The 14,292-nt window shown below is 44.9% G+C and overlaps 1 protein-coding gene across 2 annotated transcripts in view; it reads left to right on the top strand.

Moving 5' to 3' along the window:
- Positions 1–6,814: 6,814 nt before the first annotated feature.
- Ano6 (anoctamin 6) overlaps positions 6,815–14,292 on the top strand; it is a 170,798-nt gene continuing 163,320 nt past the window's right edge. For both annotated transcript variants that reach the window (XM_005354007.3, XM_005354006.3), the window contains exon 1: positions 6,815–7,015. In XM_005354007.3, the coding sequence (XP_005354064.1) occupies positions 6,943–7,015 (73 nt within the window). In that variant the 5' untranslated portion in view covers positions 6,815–6,942. The remainder of the gene's footprint in view (positions 7,016–14,292) is intronic.

Here is a 14,292-nt window from a genome sequence, read left to right as displayed (position 1 = left end):
GGCTGAGTCATAATTCCTTTATTGAACAACATTTTGTTTTCTTTCCAAATTCAGTCAAGAAAATATTTAAGAAGGCATGGTAGAATATTCCTATAGTCCTTGGGAAATCCCTTGGGACACTAAGGCAGAAGAATAGAGTTTGAAGCCAAGGTCAGCTTAGGCCAAATGACAAGGGCCGATATCAAGAAACTCAAAACCATTATAAATAAAAGGGCACTTGACACCTGACCATTCATCTGGAGCCTTTTGGGCAGCTTTCTTTCTTATCCTGTGAAGTCTTTGGTGATAGATGTGTAATTATTGAAAATAGTGAATAAAAATCAATACATCGATAAGTGGTTCTTTATAATTATCTATGAAGAAGACTATGTATAGATTATTCACAAAGAGAAACAGTACCATTTCAAAAGTAGAGTTCTATAAAGTAAGTTAGAGAAGGGACAGAATAATCCAGGGGTCAGGAAACTTTCTCTAAAAGGGCCAAGGGATAAAGATTTCTGATGTATAGGCCATAAAGGCTCAGCAAATGAAATAAAGGTGCAAAGAAGGTCATTCTGGGAATTGAATATACTCACAAAGATGTGTTCCTTCTGAGTTGTAGAACACATGTAAGCACAGGCCCAAGGTTCAATCTCCAACTGTCAGAAAGAAAAAAAACACACATCCTCCAACAGTAGCCATGTGTGTGGGGCTCACAACTACAGGGTCACACTCAGGCAGCAGAGGCGGGAGATTTGATGCAAATTTGAGGCCATCCTGGTTGTATTACTATTTTTCTATTGCTGTGATAAAATATCATGACTGTATTAGTCAGGAATTTCTAAAGTAACAGAACTTATAGAATTAAACTCCATTATCTATCTATCTATCTATCTATCTATCTATCTATCTATCTATCTATCTATCTATCTATCCATCCATCCATCCATCCATCCATCCATCCATCTATCTATCTATCTATCTATCTATCTATCTATCTATCTATCTATCCATCCATCCATCCATCCATCCATCCATCCATCTATCTATCTATCTATCTATCTATCTATCTAGAAAGGTGATTTATTGGAATTACTTACAGGCTGTGGTCCAGCTAAGCCAACAATGGCTGGCCATGAAAGTCTAAGAATCCAGTAGTCGGTCTCCAAGGCTGGCTGTCTCAGCTGGTCTTCCATATACACTGGAGTCCTGAAGTAGGCTCTAATGTTAGTAAAGGGAGTGGACCTGGAAGCAAGGTGAGAGCAAGCAGACAGGAGCACAAGAGTCCTTCTTCCATGTCCTTATCTAGGCTTCCGTAGAAAGAGTGGCCCAGGTTAGACCTAATATTAAAGCTGTGCCTTGTTACCTCGAAGATCCAGATTAGAAATAGACTTTCTCACTTCAAGTTAAGCAGACATCTCTCACAGGTGTACCCTCCATTTGGGGTTTTAGTTAATTCCAGATGTTGTCAAGTCAACCAGGAATAGCCAACACAATGACAAAAGGCAGTTTACAGAAGAAAGAGTTTATTTGGATTTTTGGATCTGGAGGGAGAGTCTTAATGGTGGGGAGGTATGGCAGCAGGGGTCCAGATCGGGAGCCTGGGAGATCACATCTTCAATCTGCACGGGAAGCAAGAAGAGTCAATTAGAAGTGGGGAGAGGTTATACACTCTCAACACCCACCCCCAGTGAGGTTCTTCCTCCAGCAACCTCTGCCCTCTACTGGTCCCAAACCCTTCCCAAAGGCATAACCATCTGGGGATGAGGTTCCAGAACCTGAGCTTACAGGGTGGGCATTTCTCATTCAGACCACCACATTGGGCTCTATAGTGAGGTCCAGGGCAGTGGAGACGAAATCCTGAGACTCTGTCGTGAAAACAAAGCAGACCAAAGCAAAGCTCCCATTGGCCAATGGAGCAGAGTTGCACTTTCTGAGATAAATCCACATTCTTACAGCCAATTGATTTTGGACAAATGTGTGGAGAACACACTGTGGGAAATGACAGTCTCCTAAATGCTGTTGGAACAACCGGATATTCATCTGCAGAAGCATCAAATGGGATTCAGATCCACATCTCATCTCTCATACAAAGGTCAACTCAAACTGCTTAAAAGACTCAAGAGTAAGGCTTAAAACTGGAAAATGGTCTCAAGACCTCAACAGGCAACTACCAAAAGCAAGTCCGCAAATGGATAATAGGTATGTGAAAACATTCTGAACAATTCAAACTAAACACTAAAAAAAGGCAATTAAAACGAGTGCACGTCTTTGAGAATGACTATTATTCAAAAAGACAAAAGGAAAGAAGTGCCAGGGACAGGAAAGAGAACCATTTGAAGCGACTGCTCGCAGTGTAAATTGGTAATGCCACTGGGGAAAACAGCTTGGAGGTTCGGCAAAAACTGAAGACTAAAACTAGCACATGATCCAGCAACCCCCAAACTAGGTCCATATCCAAGAGAGATGGGATCAGTGCCAGAGAGTACCTACCCTCATGTGTGCTTCTGGTGCTAGGTACAACAGTCAAGATAGCCAGTCAAAAGCCAGGTGCAGTATCACATGCCGTGATCCCAGAGGTCCTGAGGTAGGCATAGGAAAATTCAGAATTCTACATATAACAATTCAGAATTCTGCACTACATAGCAAGTTCAAGTCCAACCTGGGTCACCAAGTGAGACTCCTATCTTAAAAACAAAACAAAACCCCCAAACCACTGTTACGGTGGTGGTGCTTGCTTTTGATCTCAGCAACTGTGAGGCAGAGGCAGGTGGATCTCTGAGTTCAAGGCCACCCTGATCTACAGAGCAAGTTTCAGGACAGCCAAGGTTATACAGAGAAATCTTGTCTTGAAAACCAACCAAACAAAAAAACAAAACAAAATCCCTAAACAAACAAAAGCCTGAAGACATGGCATATACATAATAGAATAATCAACCTTTAAACAAGTGGAAATGCTATTTAACCTGATACAAAGAAACCTTGAGGACATTAAACTCTGAAATAAGGAGTCACGGAGAGACACAGATAACATGATTTTGATTCCATGAACTGATTGAAACCAGATCTCGCTATGTTTCCTAAGGTGATGAAACTCCTGAGCTCAAATGATCCTCCTGCCTCAGCATACTGTTATGGCCACTGCAGAATTTGGAAAGGTCAATCTCACAAGAGCAGAGAAAAAAGTGGAAGTGTTTCAGTTAGAAAAATAAGACCCAGAGATTTACAGTATCCATGATGACCACAGTTAGTGCCTTGACTAACACACACACACACACACACACACACACACACACACACACACACACAAACACACACACATCCTTTTTAGAGGTAGGATTTCCCTGAGTTGCCCTGGCTGGAAGAAGCCTGGAGAGTTGGGAACATCACTACGTGCAGTTCTAATGATCTCTTAATGCCTTGAGTTAGACTTGGAATCTTGTAGAATTACAGTGCTGCTTAGGGAGACACCAAAATTCTTGCCTTATCCTTCCTGATAAATGGTCCCCTTCCATGTTGTTGGTAACACTTAGTTCCAGTACCTTTTGAGGAACATACGCAGTCAGAAGCTGCACTGGCATATAGTTACTGCTGCTCTAAGTGGCACCTAAGTGGCATCTTCTCACCATCCCAATAGGCTACATTCTCTTTGCTGCATCTCCTGGGAACATTTGCATTGACCTTTCCTTCTGCCCAGAACTTGCCCTTCAGACGGTAGTTGCATGCATTAATCTTACAGTTTTCCTGGGTCTTCCTATTCCTTGAAAGTCAGGAAGTCAGCCTACTCAGTAGGAGTCTGAAGCCCTGCCCCCAAGGTTATGTAAACAGTAACAGTTGGGGGAAGAAAGATTTCCTGGGTCTGAGTTGCTTGAAGGAGGTTCTGAACTGGTGAACCACACACAGGTCATTCAGGGAGCACCAGGAAGCAGAGCTCTCACAAGGAAGCTTTCTTTCCTCATCACCTTTGCTGGGGGATGGGCTCTTCAGTAATGCATTTGCCCTTAAGCCATTCATGCCCCAGTAATGAATTCCATAAGCAATTCCAATATGCAGAGTCCTGTGGAGGTGTTGCTTGGGTCTGCTGTTGGCTCTGTATCTGATTTAAGGAGGCATTTGCTCATGCCTTTCCAGAAAAAGTCACACAAGAGTTACAGGATAAAAATGACAGGGTGGTTAAGAGCAGTATAGCACCCATGCCAAGCAGTTCCCGGCTCCAGATCCGAGGGACCTGATGCCCTCTTCTGGACTCCTAAGGCACTACACTCAAATGCACTAATCCACACACACAGAAACTGCATACACAAATAATTAAAAGTAAAGCTTAAATATTAGAATTTTAAAATTGTAAAATTATTAAAAAAAATAGAGCCCTTTAGTCAAAGAGCATTTAAGGTTCAGTAGCTGCAGGGCCTCTGTTCCATCTGGTGCCGGTTTGACAAACCACGCTTTGACAAGGGGCAGAAGTCAAGCCAGGCCTTGTGGTTCACATGACAGAGATGGCAGTTCTGTGCCTGGGCAGGAGTGACACGTTCTTTACTCTTTATAGTCTGGGTGATTTGATTGTGGTCACAGAGAAACCCTGTCTCCATATAAATAAATAATAAAATAAAAATAAGAAGGAATTCAAGATGGCAACTACAGGGCTACATTTCAGAAACTTCTTTGGAATATAGAGGCACACTGAATGTTTATAGACCTCTCCTGTCTTGTGATAGTTAAATCTCTGGAGTGTCATCCGTTCTCTAGGGAAGGAGAAGTACCAAAATTCACAGGCTGGGCCAACGAGGCATCCTTATGGCCGAAGACAAATGAGGGAGAAAGCACTTGGTCTGTGGTTCCTCACTTGGCAAAGCTTTGCAAATACAAATATGTTGCACATGAGCATTTTCTCTCACAAACTATAATATAGACTGTCCTTTAGGGTGAAGGGTGTGGCTCCTACACAGGCCTATTGGATTATTTTTGCAACATATATTGATCAATTGAAAAAAACAATGCATGAGAAGAACTGTAGGAATGCATTAGTGGATCAAATGGGGTATGCTAATAATAGACCCACGGCTGGCCTAAATAAATAATTCAGTTTCCTGTGGCAAAAGCCATATCTACATAAAAGACTAGCAATGTCTCTGCAACATTTATCAAGAAAGACAGTACATGGAATCTCTAAAATCTGTTAAGGATCCCAAACGACTCACTGAAACTTATCTCAGCCTGAACCCCTAAGAATTTTCTAAGTAGGAACTAGCTTTGAGCAAAGTCTTGGGTTGGAAAACACCGAACATTTGCTGAGAACCGTGGCAGGTCACTGATGAGACTTGGAGTGTTGGAGGAAGGGGTGTGGGTGCCCCTCAGGACACACTCATAGTATAGACTCTGTCCCTAGCACCATCTCTCGGTGTGATTTCAGACAAAATGCTGGCCCGCTGGGCTGGGACTCAAGTGAAAGAGCTGTGATCACTGGTAGCTTGAGACCGAAAAGACGACTGTGACCCATTTAGAACTCTGTGCAGCGCCTAAAAAGCACTGAGTAAGTATTTGCTGAATGAGGAACCTGGAAACTGCTTGAGTAACTCAAATGCCCCTAGAGAGAAGAGTTCAGTAAAGGCACCACCCCCCCCCTCTCCAGCTCTGTCCTGAAGACCAGTCTTGCTAGCTTCAGAATCCCCTGCTTCAGCCCCTGCATTGCTGGGATAGAGGTCATAGTTGGGATTACAGGCCACAGCTGGCTCTCCCTACCATCCCTTACAGGCCACAGCTGGCTCTCCCTACCATCCCCCCCCCCCCCATCTCAACGTCTCTATAACTCTGCTAGTTTTTATATTAGAAGTGGTCTTCTTTATTAAAACTGTACCCTAAGAAGCAGGGATAGCGTTCCCTGGTCCTTTTCTGAAAAGTAATTTGCACTCTTTTAGTGCATATTTTCTTAGTGCATATTTGTGGTTATATTCCTACGTTAATATTGATCTTGATTTTTTTATCTTCAAGTGAGACCATTAAAAATAACTATATGAGGATTGGCTGTTGTATAGTGCTCCCCTAGCGTGCCAGGGGTGCTGGGCTGGATTCCCAGCTTCTGAGAGGGGAAAGAGGAAAAAGAGTAAGTGTGTGAAAGAATAAAATACGCAGCAGAGTTAGTGTCATTGAACAGCGCTGGACCATACACTAGCAATGGGCTCAGGAAGCAAATGCTCTACCAGTCAGTGAGCTTCATCCGGCACAGCAGAAAAACGACTTTTCACCAGCGTCCTTGATAGCAGCTCTGCAGACAAGCTACCCAAAGGCCCTGCAATTCTGCTTCCCTACGTTTCTGGGGCAGACTCCCTTCGTTATTGCGCTCCAGACTCCTTGAGTTTTCAGGGAGGCATTCCTTCACTCTCCGCCTTTCTTTTTCCCTTTCATTTCTTTGTTCTTCCTGGTACTGTGGTTTCCCACATTGCCCTATAGAAGAGTTTACACGTAGCTGTGACGTGTTCGGCCTAGTCCCTAGCTTTGAGGTCTGATTTGCATCGCCAGCACCCGCTGCACCCCGCGTCCACTCAGTGCGATTGCTTCCACCGGCGGACAGCGGGCACTCCGTGCGCACGTGTAGTCTGCTCCACAGTAATCTGGCACATTCTGTCTCCTTGCCGTTCCGCAGAATAGTTTAAAAGACCTTGCGAGCCCCTCGGAGCCCTCCTGTATCTGCAGCCGCAGCGCGTGCCGCAGGCGTAGCCGGGTGAACCCAGCCTCTCCCCCGCCCCCCCACTTCCTCCTGGGCGCCCCGAAGCCGGGGTGGTTTGATCTGGGGCGGGAGTGGCGGAGTTCTCTCTGAGCATGCTCAGTCTCTAGCTGCGCGGCTAGAGAAGCAGAGCGCGGGCGGAGTGCAGTAAACTGTGCCTAGAGGGCTGAGCGGAGCTTGCGGCCCGAGCCGAGTGGAGCCGAGCAGCGCCGAGCGGAGCCGAGCGCCGGTATTGGGGAGACATGCAGATGATGAGTAGGAACGTTCTGCTGAACATGGAGCTGGAAGAGGACGACGATGAGGATGGAGACATCGGTGAGTGCCTGGGGCTGGGGCGCGGGGATCCGAGGCGGACGCCTCTGCGCGGAAGCCAAAGCAACTCGGTGCCTTTTCCTGCGTCCGGTCCGGACGGTGTTGCGGGGTCCCTGCCCCCGGGTCCACGACACACCTGACTCGGTGCCGCGGAGGCCGCAGGCTGCACCTCACGCCGGTCCCGCCCGCAGCCCCGCACCGGCCCGCAGAGACAAAAAAAAAAAAACCAAAAGGGCTGGAGCGGCGGGCGCGGGGCAGGGACGTGGGGCGACGCTGGGCGGAGGACCGTGGCCCGTTTCCACAGGCCTCCTGCACGTCAAACCGTTCCTTCTCACGGCCTCCAAACACTTTACAAAGTAAATTTAGGAGTTGGGTGTGGCTTTTCCTTCCTTTCAGATTTTACCCACAAATCATTTAAATCAAAGGAATTTGATAACACCCCGCTGTAAGACAAACTTGGGGATAACACTCCAAGACTTAACCTCGGCCTTGCCTTCTGACAGAGCGATCTCATCTCTGTGGAGAGAGCAAACAGTATTCCTTTTTTAAAAGGAGAGAAAAGTGAGCACAGGTTGACCTCTTTGGCGCCTCACACTGTTGAGCCCAAGTTTCTGATTTACCCGACTTGTGCAAAAGTTAAGGCTCTGCTCCTGGCCACTGCCAGGCAGACGATCTAGGATTCGACTGTTCAGTGGGATTGGATAATAAGTGACCATTACCTAAAAATACCACCCCGTGGGAACAGCGTTAGAAAGTTACTCTCAAATGAACACCATCAAGTTTTTTAGGAAAATATTCTTGTCTATCGTCGTGAGGTACTCAAGTGAGAACCAAGCCGGAATGGACGTTGACATAAACAAGTGACTCAGTGTAACTGCTTTGCTCCATCAGATTTCAATTTAGAAAGAAAATCTCATTTGGTCTTAGCCCCTGTTATATGATTAGGTTACATGATTAGGCGTCATAGGTTCCTCTTCAGGGCCGGGCAGGAGGCTGGATTTGCTTTCAGTGCCCGATGTAATTCAGGTTTGTTCCGTGAAGTAAAACAGCAGATGCAGTTAAATTTCCTCTGCCTCTTCTCACCGACACCCCCCTCCCCCAGTATTTAGATTGACATTTTAGTGTAGCTAGTAGACAGACAACCGATTTTGCCAGACAACAAATATTCAGGCGGGTTCTGGCGACTTTTGGTTGTTCTGTATCGAATTACACTTTTAATGTGGAGTGCAGTGACCTTAGTGTCAGAAACCGTTTGTCCATGTGTCTATGTCGTATAAATGGCAATGGTTGAATGTGCTTCCTTGGCGGTTACTGAAGTAGGCAGTGGTTTACAGGCAACTACACAGTAATTCTGATTTCCAACTGTGGGAGAGGAGGAGACCCTGATGGGAAGAAGGTTGTAGCAGTAACCATGCCTCAAATTGTGATAAAGCTCTCGATTAACGACTTCCTCGGTAGTTGTCACTACTCTGATAGTTGTGTGATCGTTGAAAGTATGAGCAATATCGGCATTTTCTGGTGAATTTCTCTTCATAATTCAGAGCGGGAAAACTACTCTGGCACGAGGCCCTGACGTCATCAAAGGCTGACCGCAAGCAATGAAAGTAAAACCTTTTTAACTAGATGATAGCATCATAGAGAAGTTTCACCTACACGTGTGAAGTCAAGCCTTCTGGGAGACTGGGTTATAGAGCTATATAAACAATAAATTCAGGTTGTTCTTGAAGCTGTTTGGTACTTGGGTGCCAGACTGGCCTCCTTATGTGTAATAAACCAATATAGAGAATTAAAAGTGGTGAACTTCCCACCGTGTCTTTCTCCTTGGCTTATGGCGTGGCCACCGGAAATTATGCCTAAAAGGCATGCTGATGAATGAACCGACGGGCAAAACTTGTTCTCTCCATTTCACCAACCAGCCGCAGAAATCCTGTGTAGGCAGCAGTTGTGGGAGGGCCCTAGTGGAGTCCTCTGTAATTGCAAGTGCTTGGTGCTGCAGAGCGCTGTCCTTGGCACCTCCAATTAACCAGTGAGCTGATTTCTTGATTTAGGAAGTGATAGAAATAAGACAGGTGGGATGAATTCGTGGATGATGGCATCTGCCACCAAGCCCTAGGACCTGAGTTCAATTCCCGGATCCACATGGCAGAACGAGGGCGCTAACTTCCACACGCTCGCACAAGCATTGGCGCTCATCCCATCCCCAACCCCTTAAGAAGTGATAGCCACAGCTTTTACAGGAGAATGTAGAAGCTTTTGATTAACACGTTTTTTTAATGCTTCTCATTCCTCAAATGGTTGTATAGTAGGTTTTTTTTTTTTAAGTTTTTATTTTCTTGCATTGTCTATGGTTCAAGCTCTGCCAAAGGAAAGCAGTTCTAGACATGGAAGCGATGAGGAAGAACTCAGGGTTCAGATGGATTGGCTTGCTATGGAGAGCTGATTGGTGGGTTTGGCTCCCTCGTTAGGTTAGATGGTAGGTGGCTGACAGCTTTAGGTTTACCGTCTGTTTCTGGTAGTTGACTTGGTGATGATGGTTCTCATCCTGATTATCATGCCCTTTGGGAAGTGGATAGAGGCCATGTGAGGTGATGGTCCGGCCGTTCCTCTTCAGACTGTGCTTTTTTCGCTAGCGCTGTCTTAGAAAGACTAACCTACCCATCTACTACTCCCTTGGTCCATTTCATGTTGAATCACCCGCAGATCTAGGGCTGGTCTCTTAGACCTTGTCAGCATTAGCTGCACAGCCTTTCTGTGCTAAGTGCAGGAGGGTGTATATTAGAACCAGGCCAAGATGCACCCCTTTCCCAGGATGGGGTCCCTTGAAACAGAACCCTTGTAGGGTGGCTTTATTGAGGTATATGCAAAACGGTGGGAGGGCATTTGTAGACGAGGTGGCCACACTGTGGAAATCTGGCCCATGCCGGTGCACAAAAGTCAGGAGAGGGTTTCCGGGGCAAAGTCCCGGGGGTGAGGGGGGGCGTGGAGGGACTGTCCTGTGAGACCCAGGGGTGAGGGGGGCGTGGAGGGACTGTCCTGTGAGACCTGGGGGTGAGGGGGGCAACGAGGGACTGTCCTGTAACACCTGGGGCCAAGAAAGATGTGGAGGGAAAATCTGGCCCATGCCGGTGCACAAAAGTCAGGAGAGGGTTTCCGGGGCAAAGTCCCGGGGGTGAGGGGGGGCGTGGATGGACTGTCCTGTGAGACCCAGGGGTGAGGGGGGTGTGGAGGGACTGTCCTGTGAAAAATTCTCCATGCATTTTAAACTCCTGATTCACCTGTAACTTGGAAACCCAAGAAAGATGTCATGGAAATGTCTGGCACTTGGCTGCATGAAGGGAGGCAGAGGAGGGGGGGAAATGGTCCTGAGTTTAGGGGTGTCTGCAGTGACCCAAGGATTAAGGAATATGAGCTGTAGCTTGCGGAGGGAGGGCCATTTCTAACTATCTGACCCTGGCTGTCGCGCCTGGTGTGTGTCACTGTCCTGAGTGAAGGGAAGGATGGGCGGTGTCCTGAGTGTGGGCTAGCTGCTGGTGTCTGTTCAGTGGTCATTTTCTTGGCTGCTCTGGCTCAGACCATTGCTTTCTGCCCCACTTCCTCCCTTTCTCCCGACTCTTCCTCCTTCCAAGCCTGTGACAGACTCCTACAGATAATGCTGATAACCCCAGCCCTCTGCTGCTCCCAGGGCAGTTTCACATCCCCTGTTTCTTGGTTCTGTGTACTTGGCCTTCATCCTGGTTGTGCCCTTATTATCTCTACAACGGAAGTGTGAATTTCTTAGTGCTAGGGAGATTATGTAAAATATCTCAAACGTTTTATCTATTCATAAATTTAAAAAGCCATGTCTCTTTATCATATTCCTCTAAAATGTAGGCTGACTTTGAATTTTAAGGTTGTCCCTCCGGGCTTATGTAGAAGCCAACCACTTTTAATTACTAAAAGAATGAATAATTCATATATATATAATATTACTTATAAGTATCTTATTTACTTATTTTTATTTTGTTATTTTGGAGACACAGTCTCCTACAGCCAGGATGCCTTTGGACTCAGTATGTATCTGAGACTGGCTCTGAACTCCCGCTCCTCCTGCCTGTACCTCCGAATGTTGGAATTGCAAGGCATGAGCCACTGTAGACTGACTCACTCCTGAAATGATTTAACATAATGCCTAGCGGTTTTATGGCTTTGTAGAATTCTCTTTTGTGTTATCTGAAGAACACATACACTCAGTTGTTCCGCTTCATTGCACCCTGAATTGCAGTCATCCATTACTAGCTCTGTAATCAAAGGGTGTGTTAGGAGACGTCCTGGTACGGAAATGGTACCAAGGAGACAGCATGTAACCTTGCTGATCTAGCTGTAGAGGGGTGTGGGCAGCTGAGCCAGCTGGGGAGGGATAAGAAGATGGGTGATGGGGATATGATTGCTAAAGGCACAATGGCTTAAACCCAGATAAACCCAGTACTAGCTTCAACTTCTGTGACATTCGCGTGTGTGTAAATATATAATGTGTGTGTGTATGTATATACATATGCATTTTTTTAAGATGGGGATATGATTGCTAAAGGCACAATGGCTTTAACCCAGATAAACCCAGTACTAGCTTCAACTTCTGTGACATTCGCGTGTGTGTAAATATATATGTGCATATATATGTGTGTGTGTGTATGTATATACATATGCATTTTTTTAAGATGGGGATATGATTGCTAAAGGCACAATGGCTTAAACCCAGATAAACCCAGTACTAGCTTCAACTTATGTGACATTCTCGTGTGTGTAAATATATATGTGCATATATATGTGTGTGTGTATGTATATACATATGCATTTTTTTAACAGAAAGATGAGAGTTTAAAACAGTGATCAGAGCCATTTTCCCATTCAGTCTAGTGTTCCACAGCTTGTCATGACTTGCACCCACATTCAAACTTTTAAGTCAGATAACAGCTTTGCAAAGGGTCCCTTTGTCTCTCTCCGCTTTGGCCACCTACTGCTCTCATGTGACAAGAGCACCCTAAGAGAAGTTCTCTGAAAGTCCGTGTGAGGGCGGGGTTGCCACAGTGACATGTGTTGCTGCTTCCTCATTTTTTTTTCCCCTTTAGAAGCCAAGACATTTAGCTCAAACACTGCTACAGACGTTTCCATCGGAGATATGGTCTTAATGCTGACCTTGGTGGGAGATAAAAGTATTAATTATTACATAAGGTAGGGGATGATAGAACTCTGAGGTGGTCTTTGCAGCAGGCTAGATTGACATGAGCGTAGTTTAGTTAAAATTGTCCTGCAGCTACCATTTTGTGTCCTGTTAGCGGGACATCTTTCCCAAGAGCTGTAGTCTCGCTGGGAGAAGCTTTATGTTACTCATCACGATGCTTTTCACGTAGTAGGTGCTTAGCAAAGCATTTGTCATAGGACTGCTTTAGGTTTTCATGCCATATGATTTAAGCTGTCTGATCCACTTCAGATGCAGTGCCTTCAGGCCTGGGACTGTGAGAAGACAGGCCTAGTTTTAAAACGAAGACACATCTAATTACCTTCACCCGAGAAAATGTGCTCCTGGACTGATTCATAAATTTTAGGACCGAGTGTGTGGGAATTTAAAGTAGCCAAATGATTGTGGTCATTCCAATATTGCCATTATTATGGAAGCCCAGGCCTCTGGCACACCAGGCAAGGGCTCCACCACTGAGCCACCCCTGGCCTGTGTCATTACGGCGATTCTTTTCTGCTTTTGCTTAGCTTTGTCTTTTTAGCTTTGCAGCTAAAATCAGTTGACATCCATCCTGAGACACAGCCAGTTAGAGGAACCTAAGATGGCTATGTCAACAGAAGAGGATTTTGGTTGTGGGCCAACGAGAATGCAGATACCATTCAGCCAGAGGATCCAGGGGCTGTGCATAGAGACACATTGAAGGGTTAATGACAGCTTCCCCTGACTCTGTATTTATGGGTGCCCTGGCTACATTTCTGAATACCAATTGGCAGATCTTGCCACAGGAAGTCGTTTAGCAGCCAAAAACACAAATAAAAGAAAGTACATTCTTTGGTGGAGTCCAGATGTTGCTTTTGTATTTAATACTTTTATTTTAGGATATCGGAACTCTGTAATTTGCCACGTTGCTTTAAAATACACTTAAGGTTGGGGGAGAAAAGGTATTGATCTTTTAAAGTTGCTTTTTTCTGTAATATTTCTTTTAACTTTGACAGAACTTTACCCTTTCGTCAAAGTCATATAAATAGATGTTCTTTGACAAAGTACAATCATGCAATTAAAGGCTTATTTATAAAGTTTGTTTGGTAGAAACCAAGATTCTGTTTACATAATTGAAATTTATGATCTCTCCAGATATTGCAGCTAGATGTTTGAAAAAATAATATGTGCCCTGGTTTTATACACTCAAAATCGTGGCTAATTTTTTTCTTGTGGCATCATCACATAGACACAATCTTAAACATTTTGTCTTTTTATTTGTGCTGTTTTTTGAGAAAAAATATTCAAAAGAAAAAAGCAGTACTTTATTTAAACATAATTAGAGCCTTATTGCTTTTAAGGTTTACCCTCATTTGCATGATGATTTGAAATCGTTGTATTCATTTGAATCATTTTATCTCTTTCTATTACTTATGAAACAGGTCTTGTGTGTTTCATTTGTGTAAGACACAATTTTACTATTTCTGAAAAGAAAAACCAGGATTTCACAATAATATGTAAAGAAATGAAGATAAATTTAGTGGCTTTAGATGCTGCTAATGGAAAGAGAAAAGTAGATTTTTAGGAGCATATTACTTTCTTTGAGAAAAGGCAATTCTTATAAAGGATAGAAAGAAATTTTATAGACGAAAAGGGAGCCCATAAAGATCCACGTTGCCCTCATTGCCGAGCGGGAAGGAGGGAAACAGTCTTGAGTGGTATCTGAGTTTGCGTCAGCTAGCACCTGGTGGTGTTCACCTTGAGCCTGTCACCTTAGGCCAGTTTCTCACCTGTCAAAGCCTGTCTCTTCAGCCCTATGAGGTTGATGGGAGGATGTAGGATGCTATTGTTAGACCTGGGAGGAGGCCGCACACACTCACAGGCCTGCTCTTCAGTAATCTGCATTGGGAAGGGGACACACACCACACACATACAGGCACACACTTACATACCTGATCTCTATTAATCAGTATTGGGAAGAGGACACACATCACACACACACATGCACACACTCACACGCCTGCTCTTCAGTAATCAGTATTGGGAAGGGCACACACAGCACACACACACATGCACACACTCACAC

This window comes from Microtus ochrogaster, chromosome 15 (assembly GCF_000317375.1).
Source record: "Microtus ochrogaster isolate Prairie Vole_2 chromosome 15, MicOch1.0, whole genome shotgun sequence".
Classification (NCBI taxonomy): Eukaryota; Metazoa; Chordata; class Mammalia; order Rodentia; family Cricetidae; genus Microtus; species Microtus ochrogaster.
This window is presented reverse-complemented; position numbering and strand designations above follow the sequence as displayed.